Source organism: Drosophila takahashii, chromosome 2R, assembly GCF_030179915.1.
Source record: "Drosophila takahashii strain IR98-3 E-12201 chromosome 2R, DtakHiC1v2, whole genome shotgun sequence".
NCBI classification, from domain to species: domain Eukaryota; kingdom Metazoa; phylum Arthropoda; class Insecta; order Diptera; family Drosophilidae; genus Drosophila; species Drosophila takahashii.
Window position 1 is genome coordinate 38,007,067 of NC_091679.1, and position 19,990 is coordinate 38,027,056.

General features: G+C 39.3%; 4 protein-coding genes across 7 annotated transcripts in view; 3 read left to right on the top strand and 1 right to left on the bottom strand.

The window, feature by feature from the left end:
• Window positions 1-9,305, bottom strand: part of LOC108066344 (putative mediator of RNA polymerase II transcription subunit 15) — a 29,277-nt gene extending 19,972 nt beyond the window's left edge. The window contains exons 1-2 of one of the 4 annotated variants that reach the window (XM_070213686.1): window positions 9,216-9,303; window positions 8,092-8,429 (exon numbers count right to left, since the gene is read on the bottom strand). In XM_070213686.1, coding sequence (XP_070069787.1) covers window positions 8,092-8,109 — 18 coding nt within the window. In that variant the 5' untranslated portion in view covers window positions 8,110-8,429; window positions 9,216-9,303. Of the gene's footprint in view, window positions 1-3,438; window positions 3,537-8,091; window positions 8,515-9,215 lie in introns of those variants that run through there. The other 3 variants (XM_070213685.1, XM_070213683.1, XM_070213684.1) reach the window with 3 other exon arrangements.
• A 5,979-nt stretch (window positions 9,306-15,284) lies between these two features.
• Window positions 15,285-15,989, top strand: LOC108066232 (uncharacterized). Its single transcript, XM_017154649.3, has 2 exons — window positions 15,285-15,670; window positions 15,756-15,989. Exons 1-2 carry the CDS (start codon window positions 15,293-15,295, stop codon window positions 15,987-15,989), a joined length of 612 nt encoding a protein of 203 aa, XP_017010138.2. The 5' UTR covers window positions 15,285-15,292.
• Window positions 15,990-16,834: 845 nt separating this feature from the next.
• Window positions 16,835-17,793, top strand: LOC108066208 (uncharacterized). The gene is made up of 2 exons (XM_017154608.3): window positions 16,835-17,246; window positions 17,344-17,793. The coding sequence occupies exons 1-2, from the start codon at window positions 16,869-16,871 to the stop codon at window positions 17,752-17,754; spliced, it is 789 nt and encodes a 262-aa protein (XP_017010097.2). The 5' UTR covers window positions 16,835-16,868; the 3' UTR covers window positions 17,755-17,793.
• Window positions 17,794-18,993: 1,200 nt separating this feature from the next.
• Window positions 18,994-19,965, top strand: LOC108066206 (uncharacterized). The gene is made up of 2 exons (XM_017154606.3): window positions 18,994-19,395; window positions 19,462-19,965. Exons 1-2 carry the CDS (start codon window positions 19,018-19,020, stop codon window positions 19,894-19,896), a joined length of 813 nt encoding a protein of 270 aa, XP_017010095.2. The 5' UTR covers window positions 18,994-19,017; the 3' UTR covers window positions 19,897-19,965.
• The last annotated feature ends 25 nt before the right edge of the window (window positions 19,966-19,990 follow it).

The window sequence follows — 19,990 nt, forward strand, 5'->3', positions numbered from 1 at the left end:
CGACTTTATTAATTTAATTTAGATAATATAGAATAACTTTTCGTACTTTGTTGTAGTTAAATATATTTTTCATTAAAAAATTATATTTTAAATAGAATATTTACTATCTCTTAAATTAAAAAAGAATTCAAAATATTTATTTAGATCTCCGTCCAAAATTTTATTATTCAAAAATCGATTTAAATGTCCTACCAATTTTATAATTTTTAGAAATTAAAAGATATATATATATAACCTATACCTTAAATCCATCAGTTTCAAAAAGTAAGTGTATGCTCTCTTTGTTAACATGGCATCTATATATTTTTCCCATTGCCTTTGCACTTTGCTTAACAGTTTATTAAATTGACTTTCAGTCGCGGGGATGCAGTAAAATATTTGCGAAAAAATATTTGAAAATTTATTAAATCAACCCGGCAATGCATCTTCATCCTGCTCGGCATCATGCTGGATGAAGGGGGATGAAATGGAATAAAAGGGATGTGGGGGCCGTTGTCAGGATGAGAGTCCTGGGCCTGCATTTTGTTGCTTGGCCAAGTGAAATGAGCTGCATCCGGTCTATAGCAGCTGCAGGCGTTGCATTCTTAACGCCCCAGCACTCTTTTGCCCACATTCACATGTCCTGCAGCTGGGAAAGGCCACGGGCTACCGCTGCATCCTGCATGGGCTGCGTGTGTGTGTGTGTGGGTTCCCCGCGTGTATGAGTTTGTGTGTGTGTCTGCGTACTTTATTCCTTTTCCTGTGCGCTAGCGCATTTCCGCTCCGCAGACACTGAAACTGATACGAAGGCAGGCAGCGAATTTTGATGCATTTCCGGGGAAGCTGCACCACGTTTAATGGTGGAGCGCGCACGCGAAGAATTTATGTTCAATCTTAGAAAAATAATGATTATCTTTTATTTTATGGTTGAGCGAACGACGACATCCTCCTCCTTCTTCTTCCTCTTCCCCTTCAATTCACATCCCGTTTCCCGTATACCGGTCATACATATTTTACTGGATTTTCTAGCAGCACCAAATGCAAGGAGTTCAGCTTACGACTGCACTTGTCCTGTTACAGGACAATTATCGGGCGACACAAATTGCAATTGCCCGAAGCTTCTTTGGTCAATTGATGGGCAACCATTCATTATGTCCCGGAAACAGACAACAACAGACAAGTGGGCCAACGCCCACAAAGCGATTTAAATTGTGATTGGGTGGGCGTGGCATCTGAAGTACTCTACATGGGTTAATATCCTTGAGGGCCTCTGGGTCTCTGATGAAGATTTGATAGTGCGGTTGACTGGCACAGCTGCCAAGTTATGCACTTTCTCGGTGCAGCCGGAGATTATAAATCTTGGTTTTAAATTGCGAAATACGAAAGCACAGATTAGAAAGTGCGGTTGAGATTTGGGAACTAATTGGTGTAGGGTCTTGAAGAGAACGCAAAAAAAATAAAGAAGTTTTAAGGCCCCATTCAAATGTTAGATAAATAGTTGCTAAGAAAAATAATCGTAATAGAATTTATTGTATTAAATCTATTATTTCGCAAAACTGAGGAGAGATATAGAAATGATTTCTTAGATCCTTGTAAATATACTTTAAGTTTTCAAGTGGGGCCCATTTATGTACAAAAGCCAAAATGCTATATGCAATACTCTCTTTCAATCCATATACTTTCTGACAAACTTTAAACCCCCCCACATACTCGCAGGAATTATTCAAGTGTTGCCCCATCATTATTTCGAAGTGTGCGAAGCAAGGTAACAGCCACATCCTTGGGTCTTTCAGACTTGCAGACTTTCAGACAGGAAACCGGATAGTACTCCCTGTCTTCATTTTGTGCGGCGCGTGTAAGAACTTTTCACGGATAACGTCACTCAAGGCGAGATGTATTCAAGCCCCGCAAATGACGTAACCTGCCCGAGTCTTCGGTCTCCTGGAGAGCTCAGAAATGTGCGGAGAAGACCCGCATAATGTCCGACCATAAATTCCAATTAAAGTGGCCGGGGTTCCACTAACACAAGTTGTCAAAAAAAAAAACTCTGGCAAATTCGCCGAGTGCGGTGGCGTATGTTTTGGCTTTGATTAAGTATACGCCCCGTGGCAAATGCAGCAGCAATATTGAGCCGCATGTGGCGCATTCGTTGGTTGCATTCAAATGGCCCCGCCATTTGGCCCAGCTGCATTCCATTTTCGATTTACCATCTCGTTTCAATTCATTTGGGGGCGGTGGTTTTTCGGGGGCATGGGGAGGCGTGGCACGTCGAGTGGAGTTAACTTTTTTGGCTCGCCATGTTGACTTTGCGTTTAATTGTTTTATTGTCCGCCAAGTGTTGGCCATCACACACACACAGATACACACAGAGACACAGTCGCAGTCACACTTGAAGTTTGCTCTCTGCCGGCCAGTTTGGCCTGTCGTTGACCTCGTTGGCGGATTCCCGCCTCGGGATTCGCCCCCCATCTTCTCCATGGATATTTCATACCCGTCGACGCTTTTCTTTTTTTTCTGCCGTTTTTCAGTTCGCTGAGTTGTCGAATTCAGAAAGAGAGAGAGACCGTCGACCGTCGCCTGCTGTCTGATATACGAGCTTCTGCCGGCTGCACAAATTATGCCAAGTGCAATACTTGAGGCACTGGCCGGGAAGTGGGCGTGGCACTGGCACTGCCATCGCCATCGCCAATGCCGCCTGCCCCAGCAGATTGGCGGCTTTAATTAACTTCGGGCACAGAGAAAAAAAGGTTGTACCCAAAATGGGCCAACGATTTGGTTTATCTTTGAATTTTTCTTTATTTTTCAAAGTTTAGTTAGGTTTTTGTATTTATCTTTTCTTATCCTACAAACTTGTTACTTGAAAAAGTTGGTAAAATTTAACAAAATAATATAATTTTGCCGAACTCTCGCTTGAAAATTTTCTGACTTCGAAAAATTTAGCTTAATATTAAGAAAAAATTGATACCACAAAATATCAATTTAATCATCGTTTCATATCAAGTTTCTTTTGGGTGTCGCGATAAAGTTTTGTTTTCTCTGTAAGTGAAAATCTTATTACTCTGCGCGTGTATTTTCTGCGAATTACCATCGCATGCACATGAATTCGTTAAGTCTCTCTTTAATTTCAATTTTTATTAACAAGCAACTTCATTATAGAGCTGAAGTTGCAACAGCAAGGAGGCTCTGCCCTTGTAAATTTGTCCTTATCCTTATCCCAGCCAGTCTAAGCTGGCTTTAACAGGACATTAAGCCGACATATACACATAATAAACGCTGCATGTGTTTGCGTTGCGGTCTCAGACGGAACCAAAATACTTGGACACCAGAAAGTGCAACAACACGAAAGTTCTTCCAGGTGGCTGAGCAGACAAAACCGAACCGAAACAAAATACACAAAATACCCGAAAACAAACAGCAGGAGAATTACTTTAATGGCCATTGGCCAACTGCCTCACTTACCCTTCCCTCACCTGCTGGCCAAAATTTCTTGGCCAAGGTAAGCAATTGCGTGCCGGCCATCCATAAGTTTTCCGCCTGTTGGCAATCCGGTCACATAGCCTTTCCATTGGACCCACGTCAGCCACTTCCGAATGCATACACAGTTGACTTGTCAGCCTGTTAATTTGCTAAATAATTTTCGAATCCGCCCGCCCCTTTTCGAAACGAAACGTAACTCAAGTTGGCACGCCCCCTTCGAGGAGCGAACGTGCCAAATATTCCAGATGTGTAACACAAATTTAGAAGTAGTACCTAAAATAATTTTAAAACTTTTTTATCTAAACAAGGTAGTAATACGTAGTAGAAATATATCGTTACGATATTCTGAAAATATTGAAATTATCGATACTGTTAAATATCGATATTGTTCTAGCTCAACAATAAATTCAAAATACTTTTTACTACTATCTGTTTAACTTCGAATACTATTGAAAATGCATTTTTAAAAAACTATTCTAAAAATTGTTGTCGATTTTTTTAAAGATATGAGTCTGTTTATATTTATGATTTATTTGCCAAAATAGTACCAAGTACCTAACCTAGGTAAACAAAAATATTGCCATCACTGTTCGCATCCGGTTTAGGCTAATTCGTAAATTCGTAGGGCAAGGATACATTTTCGGGCAGGGCAGAAACTATTTATGATTTCCCAACACGATTCGTCCTACACCTTTTGCTACTCCTTCGTTTATTTGTTTGTCGTTTGCTGAGTACGTGAGTTGGTTCGGCGCTTAAAAAAAAGCCGATGAACCATGAACCCAATGTCCTTCACACACTCTCATCAATTAGCGTTGAAGATTTAATTGTGGCACGTGTGAACTTAATTAAACGGCATTAGTTTGTGTAATTGCAGAACCGATACAAACTCATATAAATATGTATGTAGAACCCAACCAGGACATAATTATGGGGCCTTTCACACCCCAAAAAAAGGGGATAATTAAAGTGCAACTTTGGGCCGCTGCATTTGCATTTCAATTAATTTCTGAGCACGCATGCAATATGCATTTTTTCGGTTAACTTTTGTTTGCCATGGCAGCTACCACCTACGAAGGTAAAATGGGAACGTTGCAAAAAGAAGAGAGGTTCGTTATTATTTTACAGCTACTGGCATTTTAGGGGTTTCCCAACTTTAGCTGCATTTAATTAGCATTATTGTCATGGCAACGCAGAAGCACATTTGCGGCGTAAATTAACCTTCTTGATTATCCCAAAACCATCCTTAAATATAGAAACAATTTTAATTATATTAAAGACCGACGATGTTTATTATGTTTGCAAGCAAATTATGGAGCTGCAAATTGCGGTTGAGGCTTGCTTCATTTGATCAGGTCAACTCATTTGTTTGCCACATGTTTCCTCTTTCAAAGGAGGAAATATTTGTTTGCTAAGGGAAAATGTAGTGTTAATTGCAACAAGATAAATGAGATTTTAAATATCCTTGGTGGAAATTTATCTTAAAGCTATTCGGTATCTAAGAAAATTAAATTCGACATGAGCAATTAAGGGGCCTTTAAGTTTAAATGGAAATATCACAAAACTTAATTAAGCTTTTAATTAGTTACACTCAAATGCTAATCCAATCTCTAGCCATAAATGTTTTTCAAAATCAGAACATGCCGAATTACAAACAAAACAAGAGCATTCATTTTAAGGTTGGCTACTTTGCAGAGCTTATGGCTTATTGAAAATGGGAAAATGTTTTACATTCCGATGCCAAAACATGACCACTGAGAATGGATGCAATTTTCCGCAAACTTATTTATTTAACTGACGTGTTTTTCAGTTGTGGGGAGTGTCCAAAGCATGTGGCGAATGCTAATCATGCAATTTGTTCTATATCTAATGTCGGGCTGTGCTTTTGCATTTCGCTAAGCCCACCAGCTTTGATGAGGACTTTCGGGAAAGTCAGGGAAAAAGCAACGCTAACTGCAAATTATAATGGAAGGCCAGAACAAGCATGGCTAAAATAATAAACATGGAAAATGCTGCTCTAATTTTTGGGTCATAATGCTCGGAAATTACCTGAAACGACAAACAAAATTCTGCGCGCAAACTAGAGGCTTATTAATTCAGTGTGAAAGCCATATCGCTGTTGTTTTCGACCCGAATTTCCGTTGAAATTCTAGTCATTGCACTTAAATAATGTAAATATAATTTGGCTGTTTGAACACATTTTATGCGAGCTCATGTTTTGGCCTGGCCAAAATAGTAGACATGTTTTTGTTTTCATTCTGTTTGGCATTTCATTTGGCTGCATTCAGGTGACAGTGCTACTAATTATAGTCAACAATGTGGCATGCCCCCCAAAGTTGCCCCCCGTCCCCCTGGCGTCGCGTTAAATAAATCAGAAAGTAATTAAAACAACATGAAATGCGACTGTGAGTTACAGTCACAGCTTCGGCTGCCGTTTGAGTTCCAGTTTCAGTTTCCGTTTTAGTTCCAGCGGAAGCTGCACTTGCCATCCTTGTATTGCGGTGCTACCCGTTTAGCAAACAAAACAAAATAGAAGCTGAAATTAAGGAGTGAAAAAAGCTGGCAATGGAATACCCTTGTGCACTAGAGGTTTGAAAAATTTCCAAAAACCTAATTACAATTATTCGTAGAAATATTCCGAGATTTTTGAAAAATACCCTACAGGAAAGAAAAAAATTTATATGAAACGATGATTGCTTCCATGTTATGTGGTATCAATTTTGGCCTGATTTGCGGGCACTTCTATTCGATATGCTCGAAATGTAAAAAACAGGCCACGACGTAATAGAGTTTTAGCAATACTTCTCTAGCGCTCCAATGAGTGTAAGGACCTTAAGATATTTGTTCTACATTTTTTGCCATTCCATCAATAATATTGTAAATAAAGAACATTATTTACCCCACCAGCTGTGAGTACTTTTCTGTGTTCATTCATACTTACAAGCATAACTTAACTGTCTTTTTTAAGGGTATACAAAGCAAAACCAACAATGACAACCATTGGTCGCAGGAAGAGCTGCCTCAACAAAACAACAACTGGGAATAGGAAATATCTTGGGATGGGTATATTCCCAAGGATTCAAGGGAGGCGAAAGCAACCGGCGTTGGGAAAATGGAAAAAATGCAAAAGCAAAACAAACTTAATTTACGCTTATTTGCGTTGACAAATGCTTCCAAAAGGAGTGCAACTTTTAATTGCAAAATTTATTTCATTTGCTCATGCGAAGCGATTGTTATGGCAAGAACAGTTAACTGGCTAACAAAGTGAATTAGGTTTGCGTACAACCATTTAAATTGAAATAAACACTGCGATTCTTTAGTTATCTATAGCACCTCTACGCACTATATATTTAAGCCCCCGATTGTCTCACATCAGTGTCAGTTTTATGATAATTAGCGTACGCTTTTTGCTCGAGGGCGGCCATACGTCATGGCCAGCTGTCAATTGGGCCAAAGGATTTATGGCCCAGTTTAATCAGCATCCGGCTACCATAAAATTCGAAATCAATTTTGCCGCCATGGCTAGCAGAAAGTTTTTGAAACTAGAAGGCGGAGCAAGAAATGTACATTAGTTGTGGCGAAACTCACACTTTTTGCAGCCAGTGTCTTTTAGTCTTTCCTTTATTTTTTCTCGTTGTTGCCGCAGGCGGAATTTTCATTAAAGCATTTTTGATGTCTAATTTGCATATTTTTGCAGCTGGCCGAGTTGCATGCCGACACTCTGAGGCAGGCAAGTGACACGTTAAGCATTCAAAAGCGGGTGGAAAATGGGAAAATGGCGAGGGGGTGGCAAGCTGGAAAGGCCCACTGCACTCGAAAGAAAAGTGCAAGCTTTTCTCTGCTGATGGCCGGCTGTCGCTCGTAGCTCGTCACTCGCCTCATCCTCCTCTTCTTTTGGCTCAGATTTTGGCCAGGACAAAGTGTCGAGTGGCAACACTAATTCGCATGCTGCCCGAACAAGAGCAGCAACATGCAAAATGCACACACACACTAACACCCATCCTCTCGAGGGGTTTTCCTCTTTTTTTCCCTGTTCAGATTTTCAGCTAAATTTGTGCCAGCGCTTTTTCCGCTTGCTTTTTGTTAATTTCCAATTTTCAAACCATTTCTGTGTGTATGCACAGCTGCTATGTGTGTGTGTGTGTGTGTGGGGGAGCTCGGTCAACATTTCGTTTGGCTCATGGCATTAATTCAATTACTGTTTGCATATTGCCAGAGATCCAAACTCATGTAAGTTTCATCGTTCCTGCAGCTCCGCTTAAAAGGATACTGGAGTTGGATGTGCACATGCATCCTCGAAGGGAGAACTTTAAATTGCGGACCAAATTATGTTGGTTACCCGAAACGGCAAAACCAAAATTACACAAAATGCCAGAAAATAACCTAAGCTTACAGTTGCCACAAAAGTGTATGGTTTTTGAGATTAGGAAACTTACATTTTCAAAAACACATTTCTGAATTTTATAACAAAAAAATTTTAATATATAAATAAAAATGTTAATTTTTATTAATCTTTTTATTTTTTCCATTAATTTTTGTGTTTTTTCCAGTGGAGAGTATGCTAAATGCCTAAACATTCTCGAATTTTAAATGCCTATTCTTGTTTCCAATTTTTTATTCCCCGAAATTTGCACTTACCAATGCTTTGGAAGACATGGCGCAACAATGCTAAAGCCTTTTCCCAGATTTGTGGGGATTTTTAAGGGAGGTTGAGTGCGTGCACTGGAGCGTATTTCTCAAAGACAACTGGCAGATCCTTGTTTCATGTTCCGTAACAGTTGAAGTAATTTCCATGTATTTCCGAAACTGATACGAAATTCACCGACGTTTTGGAGCGATCGCGGCGCGTTTCTTTTCGGGCTTCAGTCGTTGGTGCGAATGAGCTACCAGAAGCCAGATGCTTGGCCATTTATAATCTGGCCCAGAAGTGGTAACTGGTTAAGCGCCGCGGATGCTATTGTTAGATATGCCACCTGCTGGAACTAGTACATAGAAGAGCGTTTGACATTGGTAGCGGAAAAGCCAGCGGAACGCTCAAATTAATAACTCCACTATCAACGGCTGTAAATACAGAAGGGCTCAATAAAATAGTACTGGAAATTGGATTCGTTTTTCTTTGCTTTGTAAACATTTTTTAAAAAATATTTTTAGACATTGGTGCCATAAAAATGACATCTACTTATTAAATTTTAAAACCCAACACTTAGGAACAAATTAAAATTTTGAAATTTCATTTAGAAACATTTATAAAATTGTAAAAAATCGTAAAACCTCTTTAAATGTGAGCTGGACTATTATAATTATGTTCATAAATCACTCAAAACTATTGTCAAAAGTATCACCAAAGATTTTACAATACATTGATCGATCTTGTATAATATTTTTGGAATTTATATTTAATATATTTATTTTTCTTTGACAAATGCTTTTAATAAAAAGAACAACCTAAAAAAACATAAAATAAAAGCTAAAGATAAATTTTTAAGTTATATCAAAAAAAAGTTTTTTAGTTTATAGTTCTATTTGTACTGCTATTATGGTGACCCCGACTGTGGTTCCTCAGTAAGAAGGATAAAGCTGGACGTCACCGTCGCCGTCATCATCAGCGGAATTATATAGAGTGCATACTAAGGTAAAAGCAGCAACTAACTGAGCGGTGGCAGCTTGCTTATCACCCCACACACTCACAAACACACGCCCAGAAAGAGATAGGGCTAGGGCCAAAGAGGGAGACAGCGAACAAGCGGGACAGGAAGACTCACCCACACTGCAGTGGAATATCCCGCGGCGCTGATAACATTTGAATTTTCGGCTTGATTTATGGGCATAACATGAAACTAACTCACTGACATATCAGAACAAGCTACAACAAAACAAAAATACCGAGGCACCGCCGTTAAACTACAACAACAGGCACAACCACCGAGTAGCAATTTCCACTCTGACGCAGTTGAGAACGCAAATTGAATCGAATCGGTTATTGGGCATATTCATCAGTTTGGCTTTAAGTTTCAACTAGATCGACAGCTGATGACCGAACAAAGGTGGGGTATTCACCGACAAAAAGCTTCGTTTGACTCACAGAAATATTCAACAGCTGAAATTGAAGTTCTTAATTAATTCAATCAATAAATTCCTATACCTCTTGTCAAACAAAAAACCGAGAAAAGCTAAATGAAATGACAGTTTTCCATTGTAGTTGTCCAATCTCGTCTGCATTTCTTTTCTGACTTTCAGCGTTTTCACCTTGGCTAAACTATATTTATGGTCATCTGTTCTTCTTTGTTGGAGTTTGCGATTTTTTTTGACATTTTGTGATGCTTAGGGAATTTTGGGTTCACTCCAATATTGGTATCTTAGGAAATCATAAAAAATCCTTAAAAATATTTAACTTATTTAGCTTAAATTTAGAGTGTATATAAATATTAAAACACTCTTGATAAATTCCCATAGAATACATTTTAATAATATCTTCAATTAATAAATATTTTAAAAATAAATAAAATATTTTTATAAGTTTTCTGAAGCTAAAAATTAAATAAATTTCCCCGCAAGGGTATTGCTTAAATGGAGCTGCTCTCTGTTAGCTTTTCCTCATTTTCCTTTTCCTTGGAAGCGGCGAGCATTTTTCATAGCCGCTTCACATATTTGCAAAGCGTTTGCTTTCGGGTTAAACGCTTTTATTGCATTCTGCAGATGGCGATGTGACATTATTGGCCCTCCGGTTCCCCCTGTCCTCCACTTACGATCTAATAAACTTTACATTTGTTTGGTTTTCGGTTCCTTTTTTCCTCATTGAGTCTGCTGCCTGATATTGCCCTCAGACTGGGCAGTATTTTTTCCTAGTTTCCCGAAGCTTCCATTTTTTATGCCAAGTCCTCATCTGCTGCCGGCCAACTTCCTTCCATTGTTGACTTCTCTTTAATGCCCCTGCTTTTTGTGGCTTTTCGACTCTGTCGCTCTTCACTCATTTCATTTTCGGACATTTACTTAGTCTATAAGGTTGCCAGTTGGCATTTCCCTGCCCGCTTTCCCGAGACTTTCCCCGGACTTTCCCCGGACTTTCCCCGGACTTTGACATCTTAAAGTTTATCAAATAGTGGCCACAACTTTTGCACAGCTTTTGTGTATGTATATTTTCTGCGGTCATGCTTTGTGGTCGTATCTTCTTCTCCCCGCTTCTATATTTATTTATGCAGATCTCTCTTTTTCCATAAACTTTTGTTTGCTTTTGTACACGGAATGCATAACTGGGTTAGCTTTGGGGGTGTTTTATTTTCACCAGCATTTTTGTGAAGCAATTAAAAAGTATTATTTCTGCGTATAACGGGGCGTAAGCTTAATTTCCAGCAGCTCGCGGGAGAAATTTTTTAATTAGAGTGCAAATTAATTGGGAATTCGCCTTCGGTCCACTGACCCACTGAAAATCGGTTGCATTTCCGGAATATCCCCGACCAAGGACAAGGGCAAGTTCATTAAGTTCTGGCTTTGCCGCCCAATGGGTATTCGCCTTAATTAATTTTCCGACTGCAGCCTGTCGAATTACACTGCATGTGATATGTGCTTCCTAATCAGCGTATAATCTTTATGGAGAGTGACGCACATCCATGCCTCAACCAGGGGCAATCAAACGCCCACCGGAATACCACCGATGCTCTGCATAAAGCATAAATCACACAAAACTATTCCCCATATTCCCGACACTTACATAGGCGCTTATCGTGGTTTTGGCGGCTGATTGCCACTGCCATTGCCACCGCCGACTGCCTGTCTATTTGCTGCCCTTCAATTTTATTCAATAAGTTCCGTTTATGACTCGGACACGCTCTCGCTCCTCTATCTATCTAACCACAGAGATAGATATCCCCCTGGTTATTGTAACTAATATCGAACATTCCTTTTAATTGAATTTCACGCGCTAACCATAAAGTTACAGCGTGTCCAGTTCGCAACTTTATGGCAGCTCTGGCTGGATATTTATATCCCTGTCCATAGTCTATATATATACGTCTCCTTTAATTGCTTCGCTTCTTGTTATGGCAATCGTAAAATCGGGCTCTGTTATTGCAGTGTTCCTAGTTTATAATAATAATAATAATAATAACTGTAATAATGGACAGTGACATCAGTGCGTATACGTTATGAGGGAGGGAGGCGGGAGAGCTTGTAAAATTAATCGAATATCGTATTAAACGGAATTGTTCATTAGCCTTCCATGTTCGCTGTTCGGTGCAAATATTAAAGGGCAAACCTATATATTCGCTTTTTAATTACCACCTGATTATTGCCATCCGAAAATCGTTATCAGCTATTATTATTGTTGGCCAAAGGAGAAGTTTCCTATCGTCAGTTGATGACGTATAAATGCGGTTTTGATAAGAAAGGCGTGGAGTCGCTGTCGTCAGTTTGCCTTACCGACATTTTTTGAAATATATATATCTTGCGGTGGTTAGGGAAAATCTGGCGTTTGCCTTGGCCAATTTAAATGGCTATCTTGTATGACAACCGATATAAAATGATATGGGATATGCTTAATATATTTTAATCGCTTTTAAATTGATTAATGGTATTTGTATTAAATAAAATATTTAATAAGCTTAGTAAATATACCCAAAGTGAAAGAATTCAATGATAACACTATGCAGCATCAAAAATTAACCTCGATGAATGCTATATGTTCGGATTCGTTACGAATTCCCAAGTTAAACTGCGTTTTCCAAAGAGTTCCCCGACGCAAGGATTCTTAGCAAAAGGACCTCAAAGTTCGAAAAATGCTGAAATTGACCAACTTTGCGGAGCTCTCAGAGGCAAATGGATGCATGGCTTGGTTCGAAGTTAAAGTTTTTTAAAAGATACACCCTTTATCTTTCAAACCCCATACATAAAATAATTTTAGGATTTTTTTTAAGGCAGAAATAAATTTCAAAAAACATAGTCAAAAAACTGAAAAACATACATCTGCGGTCTAAATAGTAGCAGTGTCGCCGCCTTGTGTTTTTAAAAGTTTGATGTTGTAATTTTTTCTTATCCAATTAGTCTAATAGTAAAATTATAATCAATACAATATTACCAGGAAAATATCAATTACAACAACAAACTTTTAAATACACAGGGCGGCAACACTACTACCATTTTGACCGCAGCTGTATACTTTTATGTTTTTTGACTATGTTTTCTAGAATTTGTTTCTGCCTTAAAAAAAATCTTAAAAATTTTTAAGTATGGGGTTTAAAAGATAAAGGGTGTATCTTTTAAAAAACTTTAACATCGAATCAAACCATGCATCCATTTGCCTCTGAGAGCTCCGCAAAGTTGGCCAATTTCAGCATTTTTCGAACTTTGAGGTCCTTTTGCTAAGAATCCTTGCGTCGGGGAACTTTTTGGAAAACGCAGTTTAACTTGGGAATTCGTAACGAATCCAAAAATATAGCATCCATTGAGGTAAATTTAAAAAGCACTAAAAATGCTGCACAGTGTAATTGATAATCATTTATAAATAGTTTAAATATTCATCACACTTCCGCTTCCTTTTCCTAGCCTAATCTTAACTCTTCAAGTCTGCGCAATTGCGTCTTTTATAAGCCTTTCATTAAGAAACCCCCTGTGATTTGGAAACCACTCCATTTGCCTTTGATTAGATGCGGCTTCGATAATCATGTTATCAATTTTCCTGGCCATTTTATTTGTTTATGGTGGCCAATAGTTAATTAGTCACTTAGGCCATGCGTTCTTTGGATTCGTATCGCTGCTAAAATTCCTCCGGTTGACAGTGCCAAAGAAGTGGGTATTGTAAATTAAATTATACCCACTACAGCCAGGTGATTTTTCTTCGGCGCTGACTCAAGTGCAGGGCGACGAGTGAGTTGCCAACCAGCTGGCTGACAGAAAACGGACGCGGAGTGGCATTGGAAATTGTTTTACTACGGGGCCATTTACAAAACAATTACACTTATTTGTGCCCCATTTAACAGCGCGTCCCTGTCCCTCGACTGACAATCCATCAGCGGCTGCTTCTCCTCATTCAGCGCAGCTCAACGGAACTCAACTCAACGGAACCGAAAGCCGGCAGACGCTACTCGACTTCATTTCGTCCTGACAGCTCTGAGTGGAAATGAACCCCGAGGCAAGGCTCTTCACTATGAAAAATAAGTTATGATTATGATTTGTCATTAAATATCTAATTTAATATTTTGGATAATTCCTGATTTTTAATAAACCTAACTTAAGAAATAATAAATATTTTTATTGTATTAACTTCCTTTTAAACCTTCCTAAAATATATATTTTTAAGTGTACCTATTTCCGTTGCAGAACAGTGGCATCAAAATGACTGCTTAGTATGCAGCTCAGTCAGCCAGCGACAGCTGAGGAACTGCATACCTGCAATGGCAGGTAAATAAAATTAATCATACGCCCCGTTGCACGTTAGCGTTTCTAAAGTATTTGGGATAATTAAATTATTAGCTCCTCTGTTTTTTGTGAAAATTAAGCAAGCGAACATTTGCATTTTCACATTTAGTCAACACCGCTAACATTTTCTTGATTTACTGAAAACATTTAAATATATAAATCATAAACATAAAATCAAGCATTTTTATTACGTGTTGTTGTGCATTAATTTTACTCAACAAGAAATTGTAAAATTAATCAAATTATTGCATGAAAACAGACATAAAGTTTTAATTACTACGATAATTTAAATACCAATCTTTTATCAGCCCAATTTGCAGTGGTTACGACCATTTTTTGGGTGGCTCCCAATGCTTATAAACTTTTACATTTGATGACGTATACGGGCTGTGCCGATAAGTAGAATCTTTATCTAATCGCGTGTATTATATAAAAAATCTTAACCTATTTTTTCTGTAATTTGGATGGTAAACCTTTGTACGTATAAAACTTATACGTTGACTTTTAAAAAATGCTTTATTGGGTCTTCTTAGAAACTTTTCAGTGAACCTTTAAGTTAGTAAAAGTAAGGGTACATTATGTACCATTAAGAAGGACTGTGAAAAAGGGTCATTCTTTGTTTAGCAATTAACTCAATTTAAGACGAAAAACTTTATAAACTGAGTTCTTGGAAACGACGTACTCCGCTTTGTTAAAAATATCAAAAATTTCTGCAATTTCCGTTGGCTTCTTTATTTACCTTTTGCAAAGAAGATTTTTTTTTGCCCAAAACCGTGTTATGCTAACTTGAAAGCGAGGGTGGTGATAACAATTACCTCTAAAGATGGAGCTAATAAAATGCAAGCTAAATTGGCTGGTAAAACAAATTTATTTATCCCATTGCGATTCGTCAGTACGTGGACTACTGTCTATAGAGTCTAATTATTCCTTCTTTTAAAATTTGTGATAATTAAATGATTATCACAATTTTTACTGCAGCTCAAAAACCGAAGAAGACAGCGCCGCCATTGCGAGGCAATTAATTAAATTAACTAGAAGAAAGGTAGTTTCGACAAGTTGAAGTTTGGATACCTTTTCAGAAAAACATTTTATTATTTTCAGTATAGTTTTGAATATTTCAGATATATGTATCTAATAGATACTATCTATATGTTACAGCTGTGCAGCTCAATGATATGGAATGGAAACAAAAAAAATTCGAATACCCTTCGTAAGAGGATAACAATACCAAATTAAAAGTCCCCCTTTCCACTTCAAAGCCCAATTTGCCGAAACTGAATTGATTGAAAATTTGAAAATTAATTGCCAATATCTGGGATATGCAAATAGTCTTATCTGTTGAAGATAGAAAAAGTTTTCTCGGTGCCATAAAAGCATTGGCCAGCCGTCAGTTGTGACCACGTTACAAACGAACCGTTGGGCGCGCAATATGGACTTCCATCTAAACGCCATCCTGCTGGCCACAGTGGCCATCGGTTCCTGCATTGCGAATCCCAGTATCATTACTGGTCCCTTCAGAATGCTGGAGATAATGAGTGCCACCAGCGAAATGCAGCAGAACAACCCACAAAGGAGCGCCGCTTGTTTCAACTACTACGACGGCGTTTTCAAATCCGACTGGGCTGCCTACGAGAATGGATACAATCAGTGCGTGAATAACTACGAGGACAGCCATAAAAGGGTTCTGGAGCGGTACGATCCTATTGTCTGGGATCTCGGCAATACTGTGAAGAGCTCCTGCGGTCATCTGCTCGAATGTCATAACAAGGGCGATAGCCAGAAGTCTCTGTCTTGCTACGCGACTGAGGTAAAGTATCCTTAATAAGAACAAGTCCCTTTTATTTAATATTTGTACTAAAAACTAATTAATTATTATTATTTATTATTTTCAGGCACCAAAACATTCCAAGAACGTAACAGCTGTTGGCTCAAATGCTTCTATTTTCCACGGATCCCTGGGTCAGGAGATTGACCAACTCGTTTATACCCGTGAACTCTGCAGCAATACCTCGGCTCGTGAATACGAGATCCGCTCCGGCGAATCCTACGAGGCGTTCCAGAGCTGCATGGCGGGACTATCTCCAGTGCCTGAAGACCACCCCACCACAACCTACATACCAAACTAAACAGACCAATCCCCTATTTACCAAAATTGGATGACCAACATATGAATTAAAATGAAAAGACTCGAATAAGTGGTGGTTTGTGAACTTATTCACATTTTTTCCAGTGTAAAGGAACTTATTCCTTAAGGTTTTTTGTCAGCAAAAAAACCTTTTTTTCTACTATATTAAATTTCTAAATTTTTTACTAGCGCATCTTATCGACAAGATAAGCAAAAACTTTATCAAGCCTAAGTCTTTAGTTCCGCCAAATTAAACAAATTTTTATTACCAGAATCGTGTTAGGCAAACTTGACATGATAACAATAAAATCTAAAATCTTTGTTTGGCAATAAATTATATTTAACCCATTTCTTAGAACCTGGGAGAGTCTTGAGTTGAAAACACCCGAAAATTCTTTAATTTCCGTTTGCTTGTCTACTTTGGAATCCCCTGTTCTCTCTTTTCACAGCCCAAATTGCTGCAATTTCGACTTAGTCACACCCAGTCAAGGTGTTTTTTTGATGGCCAGTATCTGGGTTATGCAAGCCAGACAAAGGGGAAGTGTCGAGATAAGAACGATATCGACGGATTATTCGCATTAAAAATTCGTATATAATTAGATTTCCAATTATTCGGTTGGGACAACAATTGAATGACCTCTAATCGATGGCAGATAAGGACTGAAAATATATCTAGAATTCCAGGTTGTTTACAGACTGTTAAAGGAAGTACAAGTAGCCCAAGTCCGGTGCGTAGTGTGATACGTCTTATCTGCGAGATAGGAGAAAAGCCCCTGTGATCGCTTAGTTAATGGCAGCTCCTGAGTCTTTTGACTGGCATAAAAGCGATGGCCAGTCGCCAGTTAGGACCAAGTTACGAACGAACCGTCGAACGAGCAACATGCACTCCCATATCATCGCCATCCTGCTGGCCACCGTGGCCATCGGCTCCTGCATGGCCAATCCCAGTCTCATTTCTGGGCCATCGAGAATGATGCAGATTATGAGTGCCACTAGCGAAGTGCAGCGGGCTAACCCACAGCAGACCAACAGCTGTTTCAACTACTATAATGCCATTTTGGAAGCCGACTGGGCTGCTTACGAGGATGAGTACGCACAGTGCGGGGATGAGTTCAATGGCGGCAAACAGGAGGTCCTGGAGTGGTACGATTCTATTGTCTGGAAAGTGAGCAATTCCACCTTCGAAACCTGTGCGAGGTTGCTTGACTGCGATTTCAAGAACAACAGTCAGGATGCTTTGCAGTGTTATTCCGCTGAGGTAAAGTAATTTTAATAAAAATAAGATATCCACAACACACTTTGTTACTATTATTTTCATACTAAATATTAATAAATAATTTTATAATAACTTTCAGGGTCCGGAATCTTCCAAGAACCTGACTGCTATCTCTTCAGATGCTTCTCTTTCCTACGGATCCCTGGGGCAGGAGATACAGAAACTCGATTACACTCGTGAGCTCTGCTGCAACACCTCGGCCCGCAACTACGAGATCCGCTCCGGCAACACCTATACGGAGTTCCAGGGCTGCCTCTTGGGAGTGCATCCCGTGCCAGAAGTTACCACCACCACAACCACAACCAGCAGGCCTACTACCACCACAACTCCCCAGCCAAGCTCATCAACCCAATCAAGCACTGCAGCAGCACCCGCCTCAACTGCCCAACCTACCAAAATATCTCAAATCGATTCCGATGAACACATCAGTGGCAACAGCAAGCACAGACTGGCCCACAAACTGGACAGCATTTACAAACATGTTGTTTAAAAAACGAACATTAATAAAATAAAATTTGAATATTGTAAATATGTCTATACCATTCGCGAATCCATGGGGACTTGTGGGATAAATGTAATGAATATATAAATGAAGAAAAGTAACAGGAAGTGTGGTATAAAAAAATATAATCCAAAATATTGGTTTTGAAATGGCCTTTCACGACGAAATCCTGGATATTATTTCCAAGTCTGCTTATTAAATTGTGGAAACTCGAAAGGTGAAATAAAAATTGTTTTCTTGCGGATTGTTATCTGAGACAGTTTAATATGACGATTATGTTTGATGCGGAATTTAACTTTATTTAATTATTTATTAATTTACTCCATTTAAATTTTAAAACAAGAGTAAACGCTTTCAGCTAAACGGAGTACGAGGGATATGATGATATTCAGTCTTCAAAGATACTGGCGCCAGCTAGCGGCTGTTTAAAATTTTGTTTAAAATTTCTCAATCTTTTCAATAGTATTAGCAAAAGCTTTTCGGATGGTTTTAGCAGGCAAACATTGAAAAACATTACTGTTTCTTCATTAATAATTATTTATTTATTTTTGTGATTATAGTGATATTTGAATAACTAAGAACTAACAACGGGTCTTATGGTACAAGATGCAATATCAGAAAGCTTAAATAGAACGGAAGCTAAATTTGGCAAGCAGACGGTCATTAGCCATGACGACTCGATTAGTGATGCTAATCAATAATATATATAATCGCATACCTTGAATGTTCCGACTTTGTTAGGCAATAAGTTATATTTAGAGCAAATAGCATTATTAACTCAATTCTTGGAACCAGTGAGTTTTTAATTTCCGTTCGTCTGTTTATTTTGGAATCCCCCTTTTTCCTTCACAGTCTAAATTGCCGCAATTTCAAGTAAGTCAGGGTGTTTTTTGATGGCCAATCTCTGGGTGAGCAAAACAGACAGCGGGGGAGTGCCTTGATAATAATGATATCGGGTCATTTTTCGCATTAAAAACTCGTATATAATTAGATTCCCAATCATTCGGCTGGAACAAAAACTGAATAACCTCTAATCGATGGAATTCTAGGCTGTTTACAGATTGTTGAAGGAAGTACAAGTAGCCCAAGTCCGGTGCGTAGTGTGATTGCCAACTGATACGCCTTATCTGCAGCAAGATACGGGAAAAGCCACCGCGATCGCTTAGTTTATGGCATCTCAAGAGCTCGTATAAAAGCAGTGGCTAGTCGCCAGTTAGGACCAAGTAACGAACGAACCGTCGAGCGAGCAACATGCACTCCCACCTCATCGCCATCCTGCTGGCCACCGTGGCCATCGGCTCCTGTATCGCCAATCCCAGCCTCATTTCTGGGCCATCGAGGATGATGCAGATTATGAGCGCCACCAGCGAAATGCAGAGGGCTAACCCACAGCAGACCAGCGGATGTTTCAACTACTATAATGCCATTTTGGAATCGGACTGGGCTGCCTACCAGGAGGAGTACAAGCAGTGTGATGTTAAGTACGATGATAGCTATGGAGCGACCCTGAAGCAATACGATTCGATCGTCTCGGAACTGGACAATTCTACCCAAGCAAGCTGCAACGATCTTATTAAGTGCAACTGGGGGGGCAACAGTCTGCATTCTTTGGCCTGCTATAGCACAAAGGTAAGCAATGCAATATATTTTGCTACAGAGCTGGGCAGTTAATGAAAATTTGATAACAATTTTCAGGGCTCCCGAACGACGAAGAACTTGACCGAAGTTACTTCCAGTGCGGTTGATTTCTACGCATCCCTGAGTCAGGAGATTAAGCAACTCGATTACACCTGTGAGCTGTGCTACAACGCATCGGCTCGCAACTACGAGATCCGCTCCGGCAACACCTATACGGAATTCCAGGCCTGCCTCTTGGGACTGTCTCCTGTGCCAGAGATCACCACAACCACCACCACCACCGGCAGTCCTATTACCAGCACACCTCAACCGGAGTCAAGCTCAACCGAATCAAGTACTTCAGCGGCACCCATATCTAGCTCTTCGGCCGCACCAGCCACAACATCTAAGCCAAAAGAAGCTTCCCATAACGAATCCGATGAAAACAGCAGTGCCATCAGCAGGCAAAGATTGGCCAGCAGGCTGGAAAGTATTTTCAAACGTTATGTTTAGGAAAATAACAGTATTTAAATAAAGTGTACATATTGCAACAAATGTATTAAAAAAGAGCATTCTAAGTCTGCTTGTTTAAGTGTGGAAATTTAAA